This window comes from Tiliqua scincoides, chromosome 1, assembly GCF_035046505.1.
Source record: "Tiliqua scincoides isolate rTilSci1 chromosome 1, rTilSci1.hap2, whole genome shotgun sequence".
NCBI classification, from domain to species: Eukaryota; Metazoa; Chordata; class Lepidosauria; order Squamata; family Scincidae; genus Tiliqua; species Tiliqua scincoides.
The window spans coordinates 238,512,185-238,525,294 of NC_089821.1; the positions used below are offsets into that span (position 1 = coordinate 238,512,185).

Consider the following 13,110-nt stretch of genomic DNA (forward strand, 5'->3'; position numbering starts at 1 on the left):
TCATGATGAGCTATACCCAGGGGATGGTGAGACCCAGTGTTTGACCAACAGCGTAGTCCTAGGCATGCCTATTGAGAGGTAGGCCCCATTTGCTGCAATGGGACATACTCCCCAAGTGTGCGTAGGACTGCAGCCTAATTGTCAAAAGAACACTGGTCCAACAGCCTTGATAGAGAAGGGAGGAAGAGACCGCCTGATCTTTCCTGCAGATTTCTCGGCTCTTTGTACCACAACTTACCCCTATGCAGCCTGCAATTAGGCGTTTGAAATTGTCCTTTCGACGTTTGTCTGCCATTTTCTGTAGCGTTGGGTTGAGTAGCTTGGTATCAAACTGTTCCAAGGACTCTTTTTGAATGTCTGGAACCTGTTCCATCACTGCTTTCAGCTCAGCATAGCGTGGACGCTTCAAATAGCAAGGATAGTCAACAGGGAGTTTGTCATACTTTAAGAAGAATGAACACCCACCCACCCACTGGAGTTGACTCTGTGGGTCTCAATAATCATCAGTAAAACAAGAAAGCAGATTCTTTTTCTGCACTGTCTTACCAAAGCCTCGTAGATCTGGAAAGCCAAGTGAACAAGAGCTGCCATACAGCCATCGTGTTGCCCATGCATCTGTAACCCTTTCAGTACACATGTGAAAAACCAAGTCACCGCATCAGGCATCAAGGTCCCTGGGAGCACCTATGGCAGACAGATGAACATGTAGCAAGATGGGAACCCAAAGCAGTTTTGTTTATCTTCCCAGAAGAGGTGATGACTAGCATTCATACTACAAGCAGGGCAGGAGGTCTGGTCTAGAGGGTAGAGCCTCCGTTTGCCTGAAGATAACATCTGAAGGTCGCCAGTTCAAGGCCACCGGCACCGTGAACGGCGAGACCTTGAAGCAGCTGACAAGCCTAGCCGAGTTATTCCACCTGCTCTTTGGCCGCTGTCAGACAGTGTGGGAGGAAACTGGAGGCCAGAATGTGATACCAGATAATAAAAGATCCATCTGAAATGTTGTGGTTCTTGAAAGACAGAACCTTCTTCAATTGTAAAAATCCCTATTGGGATTTAGTATAGCCTGCCTATGTAAACCGCCTTGAATTAAAGTCTGAGGAGAAATCTGACGACCAAGAAAGGCGGTATATAAATACCTGTATTATTGTTATTACAAGCCCAAAGGGACTGTCTATGTGTAGGTATATTCAGCTTCACTACTCTGTCTAGTTCCATCGGAAGAAGTACCTGTTTAAGCAGTGGCCAGCAGAGTTGTGTGGTAGTTCTTTGGCAAGACAGGGTATCCTTCCAGGAAAGGGATACAAAAGCTGTAATCAGCAGAGCAGTGCAGACATCCTGGAGAAAAAGCAAAGACCCATCTCAGATTCTCTGCAGGATTTGTTCTTGAAGGCAGAGTCCTTCACCACACTTTTAACACACCCTGCTGTTGAGGAAGGATGAAAAATATCCACCAAACTCCCTAAAATCTTTCAAAGCATAGCTCTCAACTTTCTGGTTAAATCTAAGAATGCAAACTGAACCTTCCAACTTCAGTCCTTTTGTGGTTAATTTCTCTGTATAAAAGGATGTTCCCTTTTAAAAATGCACCCATGTAATGTAAGGAAAGACATGGTGGTCAGCTTCCTTACCTCTTGCTTCATCAAACACTTGCCCAACTCGGTGAGCTCATTGCTGGATGGTGGAGTCACTTCCGCAGACATCATCTCCTCATCTATCAGGTAAAATGCAAATATGAGCATGTGCTTCCATGGCAAAATGACAAGTCAATCAAATTAACCACTACCAACTAGATGGACCAGGGAGCAAGCACCCCAACTGGAAGGTATGGTCCAAGAGGGAGACACTGAGTCATGGGTAACATCTCTCTCTCCTTGGCATGGTTTGCTTCTCTATTGCATGTCTCTGTAAGTTTCTAAGATTGGCTTTTGCCATTCTGAGTTCCAACTGACCCTGCCTTGTGATTGGGTGAGGGGCTAACCATCTGTATGGAATGCCCTTCCTCTACCAGGACAGAAACCCTTTCCTCAGAGCTATAGAAGTTAGTCTGAATTTCTGCATTATTTTATGCACTGCTAGTCAACAACTACTTACATATAGATGTAAATATATAGATAGAGGGATGTTCATTTCCCTCTCATGCAACACCAGAACTGGAGAGAACAAATAAAATTGAGCTTTGGGAGAGTTAGTACAAAACATTTCTTTACATAGCGTATAATCTGTGGAACTCCTTGCCACAGGATGTGGTGATGGCATCTGGCCTTTAAAAGGGGATTGGACAGATTTCTGGAGGAAGAGCCCATCACAGGTTACAAGCCATGATGAGTGTATGCAACCCCTTGGTTTTAAAAGTAGGCTATCTGTGACATGCCACATGCAAAGAAGTGGCAACAGGAAAGAGGTGTGCTCCCCAGGGCATTTGGTGGGTCACTGAGATACAGGAAGCTGGGCTAGATGGGCCTTTGGCCTGATCCAATGGGGCTCTTATGTAGGGATAACATTTCTACAGAAGGCTCAAACATGCGACACAGAAAGAACACTTCCATTACTTACCATCTCCGTCTGCAGCAACAGCATTATTCTGTTCAGCACCTTTCTTTGAGACACAGCAAACAGCTGCAGATGCATCAGAAGAGAGAAGCAATAAAGCATTAGCAGAGAATCCAGTGGTGGCTCACACCCCTGCCACCAATCCCCAATTTTCCTTCCCCTGTGGTCTCCCATGGAGGGGGAGGAAGGACAGGTGGGCAGGCCAGCTTGCAAGCAGGCGGGTGGTGGGGGGAGGGAGGCCGCGGAGCCCATGGCTTAGGAAGGGGAAAAAGAGGCACCCTCATTCCACTTCCCTTTATTTAACATAGCTCTGTGTGCAGCCTCTCCTTGACACAACTTCCATTTGAAATGAACAGGAGCACTATGTGCTGGGAAATACATGCTGCTCCTGTTCTTTTCAAATGGAAGCTGCACAGAGGAGAAAGGCTATCACTCTGAGTGATCTGGGAATATCACAGAACAGGCCTACCACTCCCCCAAATGTCAAACATTTTGGAATGCTTTTCTGCCATTACCAATTATCTTACTAAGAAGTTCCTGACAGGTTTTTGAGGTACACAGATTGTAAACCACTTATTTAGGCTGTATTTAGGCCTACAGTTGCCCTGAGGAGTAAGAACATTGGGAATGATAAAGAAAAAAGCCTTGACAAAAAGTGGAAAATGTTTGACAGGCATGAAGAAAGGCCACAAGCACCAAGTTTGGTCAAATCACTATACAGTACTGTCATCCCATATATTCCAGTATAAGCATTCGTGTGATATACCCTCTGCTCAGGGAGTCACATTTCACAGGGCTTCCGTGCAACCAACTAATCTCACTCACTGATTAGATCCATGACTTCTCGGGTGAGCAATCTGACCAACTGCTCCTCCAACATCTCTTGGGACTCAGGGTTGTCATCAGCTGTTTCTTCATCACTAATTCAGGATAAAGCAACAGATTTTTGGGTAGCAACACAGATCTGATGAAAACAATTGAGGCTGAGTCTAACTATATCACCAACTCCTTTTAGTTCTAAGAGACTTCTATTTTTCAAGCCTGGAAAAAAGTGTAAGAGTTCTCTTCAGTTTTACTGTGAGAGGAAACCACAATACTACTAACCAACTTGCAAAGCCATCTGTTGCCTAATTTCACCAATGCAAAGTTCCACTCAGAAGGATTAGTTGCAGGCAACATTTCTTCTGCCACAACTCAAAAAGGGGCAGATAGACAGTAGTGGTACAATCAGCTGCTAGCCATGCCTCTTCCCTACAAAAACTTAGTTGTGGAGCAATAGCCTTTCAGGAGCTACTAGACACTGACCTCTAGAGAAGTTAAGAGTCCTCATCACACTTACCAAAGTAAACTCCGCTGGTTGATGACCTGCCATTTCTGGGACAGCCTCTGAAAGAAGAAAAAATCAGCATGGAATACTCAGGGATTTGCACATTCTGCATCAAGGTAACCCAAACTCTAACTGGTATCAATTATGCAAACTGTGTATTTGCATATCTTTTCTGCTTGTGTTAGTAACATAGATAAGCAGATAACTATGAGGGCAGTGAAGCCCATTGCCTAAGTGATTCTGCTTAGTTATACCTCTCCTCACTCACTGCTACATCAGGCATCAATCTAAGAATCTGAGATCTTTGGCTAAAAACTAAGCCAGAGCCTGTGTACTGCTGTGGCTACTATCTTAGTCTTCAATGTCAGAAACTTAGGTTAAAAAGTCTGTCTAGAGCAGGGGTGCAAAGTTTTTGGCAGGAGGGCCACATCATCTCTCTGACACTGTGTCAGGGGCAGGGGGGGGAGAATTAAACTACATTTAAAATTTGAATAAATTTACATAAGTTTACATAAATGACTATATTAAAGATGAACTTATATGAATGAATGAAGGTCTTGAAATAGCTCAAGGCCTATAAAAGGCCTTGCACAAAGCAAGGTTGGCCCTTTCTTTGCTGCCGCTACTGCATCACAGACTGAAACAGCAAGCAGTGGAGGGAGCTCTCATCCCATAGCTCACGCGAGAGGTCAGTCACCCTCATGCTGAGAGCAGATGCATTGGGCCAGTGCGGGCTCCAACAAATCTCCGGAGGGCCAGAGGCTCATTGGAGACTGGGGGCTCCCTGAGGGCTGCATGTGGTCCCAGGGCCGGGGTTTGGGCACCCCTCGTCCAGAGTTATGAAGCTCACTGAATTTTTGGGCAAGTCGCTGTCTCTCAGTCTAATACCTTATAAATATGTTGTGATGCTAAAAGATTCTACTCTGAGCAACAAGATATGAAAACTCTGCCAACAGTAACCAGCTCCTGACACACACACGCCATGCAGTTTCTTACCATATGTAAGTAGGTGAAGAGTGGTCCAAGTATAGGACAGATAAGAGATTCATAGTGTTCAGGAGGGCAGGAGAGGACCAACGGTTTCACAAACACGCCTGTATGGAGCTATTAAAGAAGTTACGCAGTACATGGATGCTTCAGCATTGCCCTCACTGATAAACAGACTTTTGGCAATTCCACCACCAGGAATCTTAGAATATGGCAAATCGCAGAAAGAACTTATCCACCCTCTTTCACTTATGGCTCTAAATATTTCATAAACATTTAGACAAAAGGTATGGTCTGGAGGTTGAGCTGTTGTCTTGCCTGAAGAAGCTAAGTGGGAGTAACTCTGGTCATGCCTTGGATGGGAAACTGAGCCTGATTGGTCATTGTGAGAGAACGACGCCCCAAGGAGTCACTGCAATAACCTGCCTTGAGAAGGTGCAGAAGTGTGGAGGTTAGCTGCCAAAAATGAACAACAGCCTGGCTGATATGGAACTGCTCCTGCAGGAAGCTCAGAAGGCATGTTAGCTATGCAGCAAGAAGAGTGACCACACCATGAAGGGAAACATATGGAAATGAAGGGTTTCCATAGAACAATATGAGTTTCTCATAGAACAATAATTGTAAAAAAACTCCATTTGTAAAAAAAAAAAAAAGGGTTTGGCAATAGCCTGCCTATGTGAACCTCCTTGAGTCTGTAAGACTCCCACTCACTGTTAGAGTCAGTAAGAAAATTGGTATATAAATACTGTGTAGAAATAATAATAAACTTGAACTGAGAGGCATATAGATGATATTTTGCTTGCTGCCACTGTCCTTAATGGATTCAGTCATTAAGTCCTTCTCCAATCCCTTCTACCCAGTAGTAGATAGTGGCTACCCTTGGACCAGCTGCATCCACAAGTCCTGCAGCTTTTGAGGGTGGTTTGAACTAGAAAGGGGGAGTGAGAATTACTCTGAAAAAATTAGTCCTACTTGCTGAAGAGATTTGAGAGATAAAAGAGGAGAGAAAAATTATCATCTCTCAAACCCCCTAATTAAAATCATATAGGAACATAAATGTATGTTTCTAGGTAACACTGCTGTTAACACCCCAAGCAGGATCCATGGCAAAGGGGAGGTCAGAAATTTAAGTGAAGACTGCACAATTTGTCACCTTCTAGTCTGACTGCAGCCCATCAACCAACCGTATGTAGTAGCTCAGTTTACTGAGAGGGACTCAGTAAACTTTCTTTTTTGCTGCCTGCTGTCTTCTTTTCCTTTACTGGGCTAACTGTGGGAAACTGGTAGTGGTAGCTGCTGTCACCATCCAAAGCTAGGGAGCCCAAACAAAAAGAGACTGCTCTGGAAAAAGAGACTGCTCTGGAAAAGCCGCTTTCCCAGGTGAACACAGAGTCCCCCAAATCCTAAGGCTCTTCCTGGAAAAACAGTAAATATGGAGAGGTATAGCAATCCCACTCACTCCTGAGTTATCTGAGTTACCTTAGCCTGGGCAGAAAAGTAAAAATATAAGGAGTTTGTTAAGAGGGATTACAAGGTTTTAGAATGACTGAGGAGATAATTGCAGGTGATAAGGATGAAACACAGACTTTTTGGGAAATGGAAAAGGGGGGAAGGATGCAACAGTGGACAGTAGATATTACAGAGCAAGCTCAATAGAACAAATCCAGATACATTCTCCATCTCAGCTTACTCATGTTGCCTTGAGACTTCCAAGTCTTTGTATGACCAAGCCTGGGCGTTACGCACAGCCCCAGGCACACTAGCTGATGTTCCAGTGAGAGGAAGAGAGAGAGATTGCTTCTAGGTTTTTACAGTATGTGAGCATGTAAAACCAGCTTCTCCAAAGAATTTGTCACTGGGGGGAAGGGGTTGAATTTCCCGCTCTTGGATATCAGCTTCATAGTCCAATGGGTGGACTGAAATTCCTTTTGATCCTGGTCAAGGGGGAGGTGAAGATGCTCAAACAAAAGACAGCAGTGAGCGCAATGGACAATAGCTACTGCATCAGGATAACTCAGCAGCCTCTCAAGGACATCACTATAGTCTCCGAGGTGCTTGACAGCTGAAAAAAATAGCGCAACATAGGGGAAAACTGGGGTTTTCATCACAAGAGGTATTACTGAACACCTAGCAAGTCAGAAGAGATGGCTGGTGGGCTGCATTTGGTCTGGTGGGACACAAGTTGTGTAATCTTGGTCCAACTAGAATAAGGGGCTGCTATCCTTTCTGCTGGAAGTGAAAGGAGCAAGAAGGGACAGTGCTATGACAGTTTTGATGTAAAGACCGACTACTGAGACCCTCAATTTAAGGCACACAAGCATGACCTAGTTGACAGCACCAAAAACTCTGGGTCATTCCTGAACCAAACTGTTCTGAAACTTAACGTGTCCATCCCTTCTTCACACCTTGTTGGCATCCTTCAGTCTCGGAAGACTATGGTATTGCACTCTGAATGGTGGTTCTGGAACAGTGTCCTCTCCAGTGCGCGAAGCCTGGGTAATGTAGATATAGAGGATGGACTGTTACCCATGCAGCAAATCCCCCCTCTCCATATTGCTGAAATGGTCCAATGGAAAGGCAGAGGCCAATACGGTTGGTTCCAGCAGCGTCGCAGGAGTTGCCAGAACGTGACTGTGTTCAGCCATGAACTGCCTCAGGGACTCTGGCTCTGGATTTTGCCTTGAGGTTGACTCCTGAAGCCTCTTCCATAACTGGATGTAGCCACAAGGCAGTGGAGGTTTGGGATCAGAGTTTTCCTTCTCTCAGATGAGCTGCCTTCCCAGGCTGACGAGTCCCATCTACCCGATGGCTGTTCAGTTGCCTCTTACAACAAGTACAGCCAAACTGAGGGTCTATTCTTATCCCCCAGCCCCCAGGGGTTAAGAATAGGTTAACATTCTTCTTCACAACACTCTCCTTAATTACTTAATTCAGACTTGTCCAGAGTCTTTTCCTGAAGAGATTCAGGCTGCAATCCTAACCACACTTTCCTGAGAATAAGCCCCATTGAACAAAACAGGACTTCTGGAGTAGACCTGGTTAAGATTGTGCCCTCAGTCTTAAAAAGAGATGGGCTGTTCCATTCATCTGGCTAAAGGGGTAGACATTTTGTATCCTTTTGAACAACTTATGTCCTTGGTGCTGGTTTAGAAACCAGAGACACAAAAGTACTTTTTGGCAGGAGAACCTACTAATAAACAGCAAAAGGATACGAAGCATAGGGCGGAGTCTGTAGTCAGGGATATTGTTAAGATTGACAAAGGCAGAGTTGAGGAGTTCAGCTGCTAGGCCATCCACAGTGTAGAAATCTTGCTGCATGGATGAGCCAGCATTCCCAAGAACATGGAAACTGCAATACAAATGGCATAGCCCCGATTGGCCAAATCAGACAATAAGCATGAAGGCTACGAGACACTCTGTTTGAAAAGGCAGGTTTGTATTTACTTGCTAGTTTACACAAAGTAGCAAATGGCCAAGCTGGATCAAACTGAGGCTCATCTTTGTCCAACAGTCTGTCTCCAACAGTAGCTGACAGATGTCCCTAGAAAGCTTATAAGCTGGCTGTCAAGCTGATAGCCATCACTGTTACTTGACCCCAGCATCTGATTACCAGATGTATATTGCCTCGGTACAAAAAAAAAACACAACTACATTTATTGCCAAAGTTCATCATTAGCCACAAATTTGTTGAATCCTCTCTAGAGTAATCTAAACTAGTTCCCATTACTAACATAAGGCAATTGATTTCATGGATTTCCCACTTTGAATTCTTAGCTGAAAAGCATATTCCACCCCACTGCCTCCCATCTTCACACCCGATCTTTGGCTGAAACTCGTGCTGGGAAACCGCTTCCACTGCTGATTGCCCCAGAAGGCTCTGTGCCCTGATTTCCTGGGGGAAGCAGCTGCCTGGCATGGGAGGTAGGGTAGAATGGCAAGGCTTCACCACCGCTGGGCTGGAGAGGATGTTCTTGGTGTGCCAGATCTGGCCTGCAGGCTATAGTTTGGAGGTCCCTAGCATAGAGCAAAACAGATTAATATGGGAAACCGCTGAAGCTCTTACCAGTTGTCATACAGGGTACAGAAGAAGCCCTGCATTCTTTCCAGGACAGTTTTGTAAACAGGAGAGTCATAGAGCTCCAGCAGAGACTGAGGGAGGCCTAAAAGAGAAAAACAATATCAGTGAAGAGAAAAACTCATCTTCACAGTCAAAGCCTTCTGCTAACAGAAGAACCAATCATTAGTTGGAATATCATGAGAGTGTTTATGAACTAAAAGCACATATCCAGTTGTGGATATTTAGGACTGCTCTACCCAGGACATGGATGCTGATGTTGCTTTCAAAACTAAATGAAGGGAAGGAAAAAAATGTGATGCTTAGAGAGTAATTGTAGTCATATTGGCTCAGGCTGAACTAGAAGTAGACATGTGTTTTTAACAGCTTTTCCAAAAACAATTTGGACATACTAGTCATATACTTCTACCTGCTTTTGGAACTGAATAACTGAGATATGTTTGAAATCTGCACAGTCTTGAAGCAACAAAGCTTCAAATCAAATTTAGAGGCCACTTTGCCAACAAAGCCAAAGTTAAGGATGAAATGTCTACAACTTAGATAGACTAAGGACCAAATCCTAACCCACTTTCCAGCACTGGCATAGCTGTACCAATGGGACATGGGCTGCATCCTGCAGCTGGGTGTCACTCACGGAGGCCTCCTCAAAATAAGTGAATGTTTGCCCCTTATCTCAGAGCTGCATTGCCCTTATGTTAGTGCTGGAAAGTGGGTTAGGATTGCGCCCTAAGTCACATTACGAGCAGTATGCAATAATGGATCCTGAGGGAGAATTAGAACCCAAGTCCAAGCCACAATTACACAGATGAATTATAAAATCATCCTTTCTCTCAGAATGTGATAGGTTTAGAATAACGAACTGGAAAAAAATAACTTTGTGACAGATCCTGAAAGGATGAACAAGGACAAAAATCAGACCCAAGTACCTTGGCAACTTAAGCCAACTTGCAGCTGATCTAAGAGAAGGCAAACAAGTCAGACTGACCTTAACAAATCCTTTTTGCAGAAGCAGAGACTCTCCAACTGGACAACTGTCCTAAACTTTTTGAGTGTACTAGGAAGTTTGGCTCTGATCTCTGAAAATACTTAATTACATCATCAAGGTGTGGAGGAGGGAGAAGAAACAGAGAAAGCCATAGGAGACACAAACATCAGCATCATTCCTCTCCAAGTGCTGACAAAAAGTGCTCCAAGTGCTCACTCAGGAGACTGAGTCAAAGGCTAACCACTTACACTGGACTAATTTGTTTAGCTCCAACAGGATGAATATAAACCCTCTGAAAACCATCTGCCAGAGATACTCTACTTGCACAACAGTAAGCTATGAAGATATTTCTAGAATGGTGGTCTTCAGTCTTTTCCATGCTGCATCCCAGACAGGCAGGCAGGCTGGTGGCCCACTTCCAATCCTGCCTCCCTCCCAGGACCCAATCTGCCCACCCCAACCCATTTTCCCCTACCTCTGTGTCTTTACAACAACCCTGTGAGATAGCAGCCTGAGCAGGGCCCAGGCAAGACAGCCAGAAGCAACTGAACAAGACTATATTAGGAACTCCATTTTGATAAGGCACTATTATGATTGGATTGGATCCAAGCCCCCTCTTGCACAGGCTTTGAAAGGTTGCTGCAACCCTCAAATGAGGCTTTGTGACTCAACTGGGGTGGTGATTCACAGGTTGAAGAACAGTGCTATAGAACAGGGGTGTTCAAAGTTTTTGGCAGGAGGGCCACATCGTCTCTCTGACAGTGTGTCCGAGGCCAGGGAAAAAAATTAATTTACATTTAAAATTTGAATAAATTTACATGTTTACATAAATGAATATGTTAAAGATGAACTTATATGAATGAATGAAGGTCTTGCAATAGCTCAAGGCCTATAAAAGCCCTTGCACAAAGCAAGGCTGACCTTTCGTTTGCTGCTGCTACTGCATCACAGACATGAAACAGCAAGCAGTGGAGGAAGCCCTCATCCCACAGCTCACGCGAGAGGTCAAACAGTCACCCTCATGCTGAGAGCAGTTGCATCGGGCCAGTGTGGGCTCCAACAAATCTCTGGAGGGCCAGAGGCTCACTGGAGACTGGGGGCTCCCTGAGGGCCACATTGAGAGGCCATGAGGGCCGCAAGTGGCCCCAGGGTTGGGGTTTGGGCACCCCTGCTCTAGAACACCAATGGCTTAGTGCAAATGCAAACCTCTTCCTGGGTTGGAACAGAACTGCTTTTTAGGGTTACGGTGTAACAAAGAACGAAACAGTGAAGAGAGGTGACATTATGCCACTTAAAACTTCTTTACCTTTCTTATCTGACTCTTAAATCAAGACAATTGTTTGCATCCTTATCCTAAAGGTAGAGCAGGCAATAGTATCCACTCTTGAGTTAGGAAAACAGATCAAAGGAAAGGAGAAGGAGCAGGGTGACACAACTCCCAGACAGAGTTACCAAAAGTCCTTAAAGAAGAACATGGGGAGCAAAATGCTGACAGAAAGAAAGAAAGAAAGAAAGAAAGAAAGAAAGAAAGAAAGAAAGAAAGAAAGAAAGAAAGAAAGAAAGAAAGAAAGAAAGAAAGAAAGAAAGAAAGAAAACATGTTGCTGTTAAGAGATGGGACTCTTGCCCATCTCTCTCTCTCTCTCTCTCTCTCACACACACACACACACACACACACAGAGGAAGGGGAAGATAGAAGATACAGTGATGCCTCAAAAGACGAATGCCTCGCGCAAAGAAAAACTCGCAAGACGAAAGCGTTTTGCGATTTTTTTGGTGACTCGCAAGACGAATTTTTCTATGGCCGTGCTTCGCAAGATGAATTTTTTTGCATTTTTTTTGGTTTGTTTGGTTTAGCTTCGCAAGACGAAATTTTCGCAATACGAAACGACTTGCGGAACGAATTAATTTCGTCTTGCGAGGCATCACTGTATATATTTTCAAAATATAGCATTTAACCCTTTTAAGCAGAGCCTTGAAGACTGCACAGAATGAGCACGGGCAGAGTCTTCCATTTTGAAAAGGACAGAAAAACTGTCAAACTGAATAAACAAAGCACTGAAGCACCAAGAAGAAACAAAACAAAACAAGCAGCTCCTTACCCAGAATGGCATTCTTTTCCACTTCCAGCATGTCCAGTGCCTTTGCAAAAGTCTCCCCCAGTTTAGCCACCATCTCAGGCATATACAGATTGTTGTGGGTCCTGGAAGAGAATGTGGAGTTTCACAGTCACAAGCTGAACCCAACAGCTGTCTGGCAGTGAGAAACCACCTTCAGCGGGTGAACAGTTCCTGGGTCTGGCGATGAGGAAGGTGAGACCAAGCACTTGTGCATGGGATCCCCCTTCCTTACCAAGAAAAGTACTCCTCTCTGGGGATATGGAGAAGACTCCAGTTTGTGAAGAGGGTACCAGTTGCCCCACACAACAGTTACCCTCGGTTCACTTCCTCTCAGTCCTTTGAATTGCTGGCTGCAATGTCTCAACAGAAGGCCCTCATCAGATAAGAGGCCTTACCACCCATAGGCAAGTCTGTTTCTAACAAGATCCTCTGCTCTCACTAACATGCAGAGGAGAGACTACCCCACCTCTCAAAGACACACACTGCCCCCCTAAGGATGGGTCACAGTCCCTAGAATGGCAGGTGGCACTGGATGAATGCAACAATTTAGCAATAGCTCACATGCGATAAGCAGCTGTGTGGTAGAGAGAGTTCTTCCCTGAAAGGGAGAACAGCTCTGCATTGACCACAGCACGCTGCCAGGGAGGGACCATCATTCAGCCAAGGGTGACTTCTCTCTTGCCATCCAGGTCGAATAGAGTCCCTCACCTGCTATGTTACATCTGAGTGGGGGGGAAGGGTCTCTGTCTCACCTACCTCTCTCCTTTGAGATCTCAGACCTCCACTCAAGGCTTCGGCAACTGCCCACAGCACAAATTCTGCAGCCAAACGGCCCAACAGCCTCCGTCAAAACTGCAATGCCACTGTACCTGCTGCTAGAGGTGATCAAGGGTAACTCAGTATCTCCCCCTAGAGGAGCATTTCCCCAAATTGTAAGGGTGCAGGGTGTCATGAATATGTACACGTTAGGCCTAGGTTGGCAGTGAAGCCTGCACCAAACTAAGTCAGTAACGGAGAAGTGGCTAGGAGTTCCCAGCTGTGAGAATGTGAGTAAACAAACAAAAA

The 13,110-nt window shown here is 45.0% G+C and overlaps 1 protein-coding gene across 2 annotated transcripts in view; it reads right to left on the reverse strand.

Annotated features, from left to right (window-relative positions):
* Positions 1-13,110, reverse strand: part of XPO5 (exportin 5) — a 54,497-nt gene that overhangs the window by 3,214 nt on the left and 38,173 nt on the right. For both annotated transcript variants that reach the window (XM_066618492.1, XM_066618482.1), the window contains 11 exons: positions 12,028-12,128; positions 8,931-9,027; positions 8,080-8,216; positions 4,877-4,974; positions 3,893-3,939; positions 3,379-3,473; positions 2,557-2,619; positions 1,632-1,714; positions 1,231-1,338; positions 547-684; positions 239-403 (listed from right to left, as the gene is read on the reverse strand). In XM_066618492.1, coding sequence (XP_066474589.1) covers positions 239-403; positions 547-684; positions 1,231-1,338; positions 1,632-1,714; positions 2,557-2,619; positions 3,379-3,473; positions 3,893-3,939; positions 4,877-4,974; positions 8,080-8,216; positions 8,931-9,027; positions 12,028-12,128 — 1,132 coding nt within the window. The remainder of the gene's footprint in view (positions 1-238; positions 404-546; positions 685-1,230; positions 1,339-1,631; positions 1,715-2,556; positions 2,620-3,378; positions 3,474-3,892; positions 3,940-4,876; positions 4,975-8,079; positions 8,217-8,930; positions 9,028-12,027; positions 12,129-13,110) is intronic.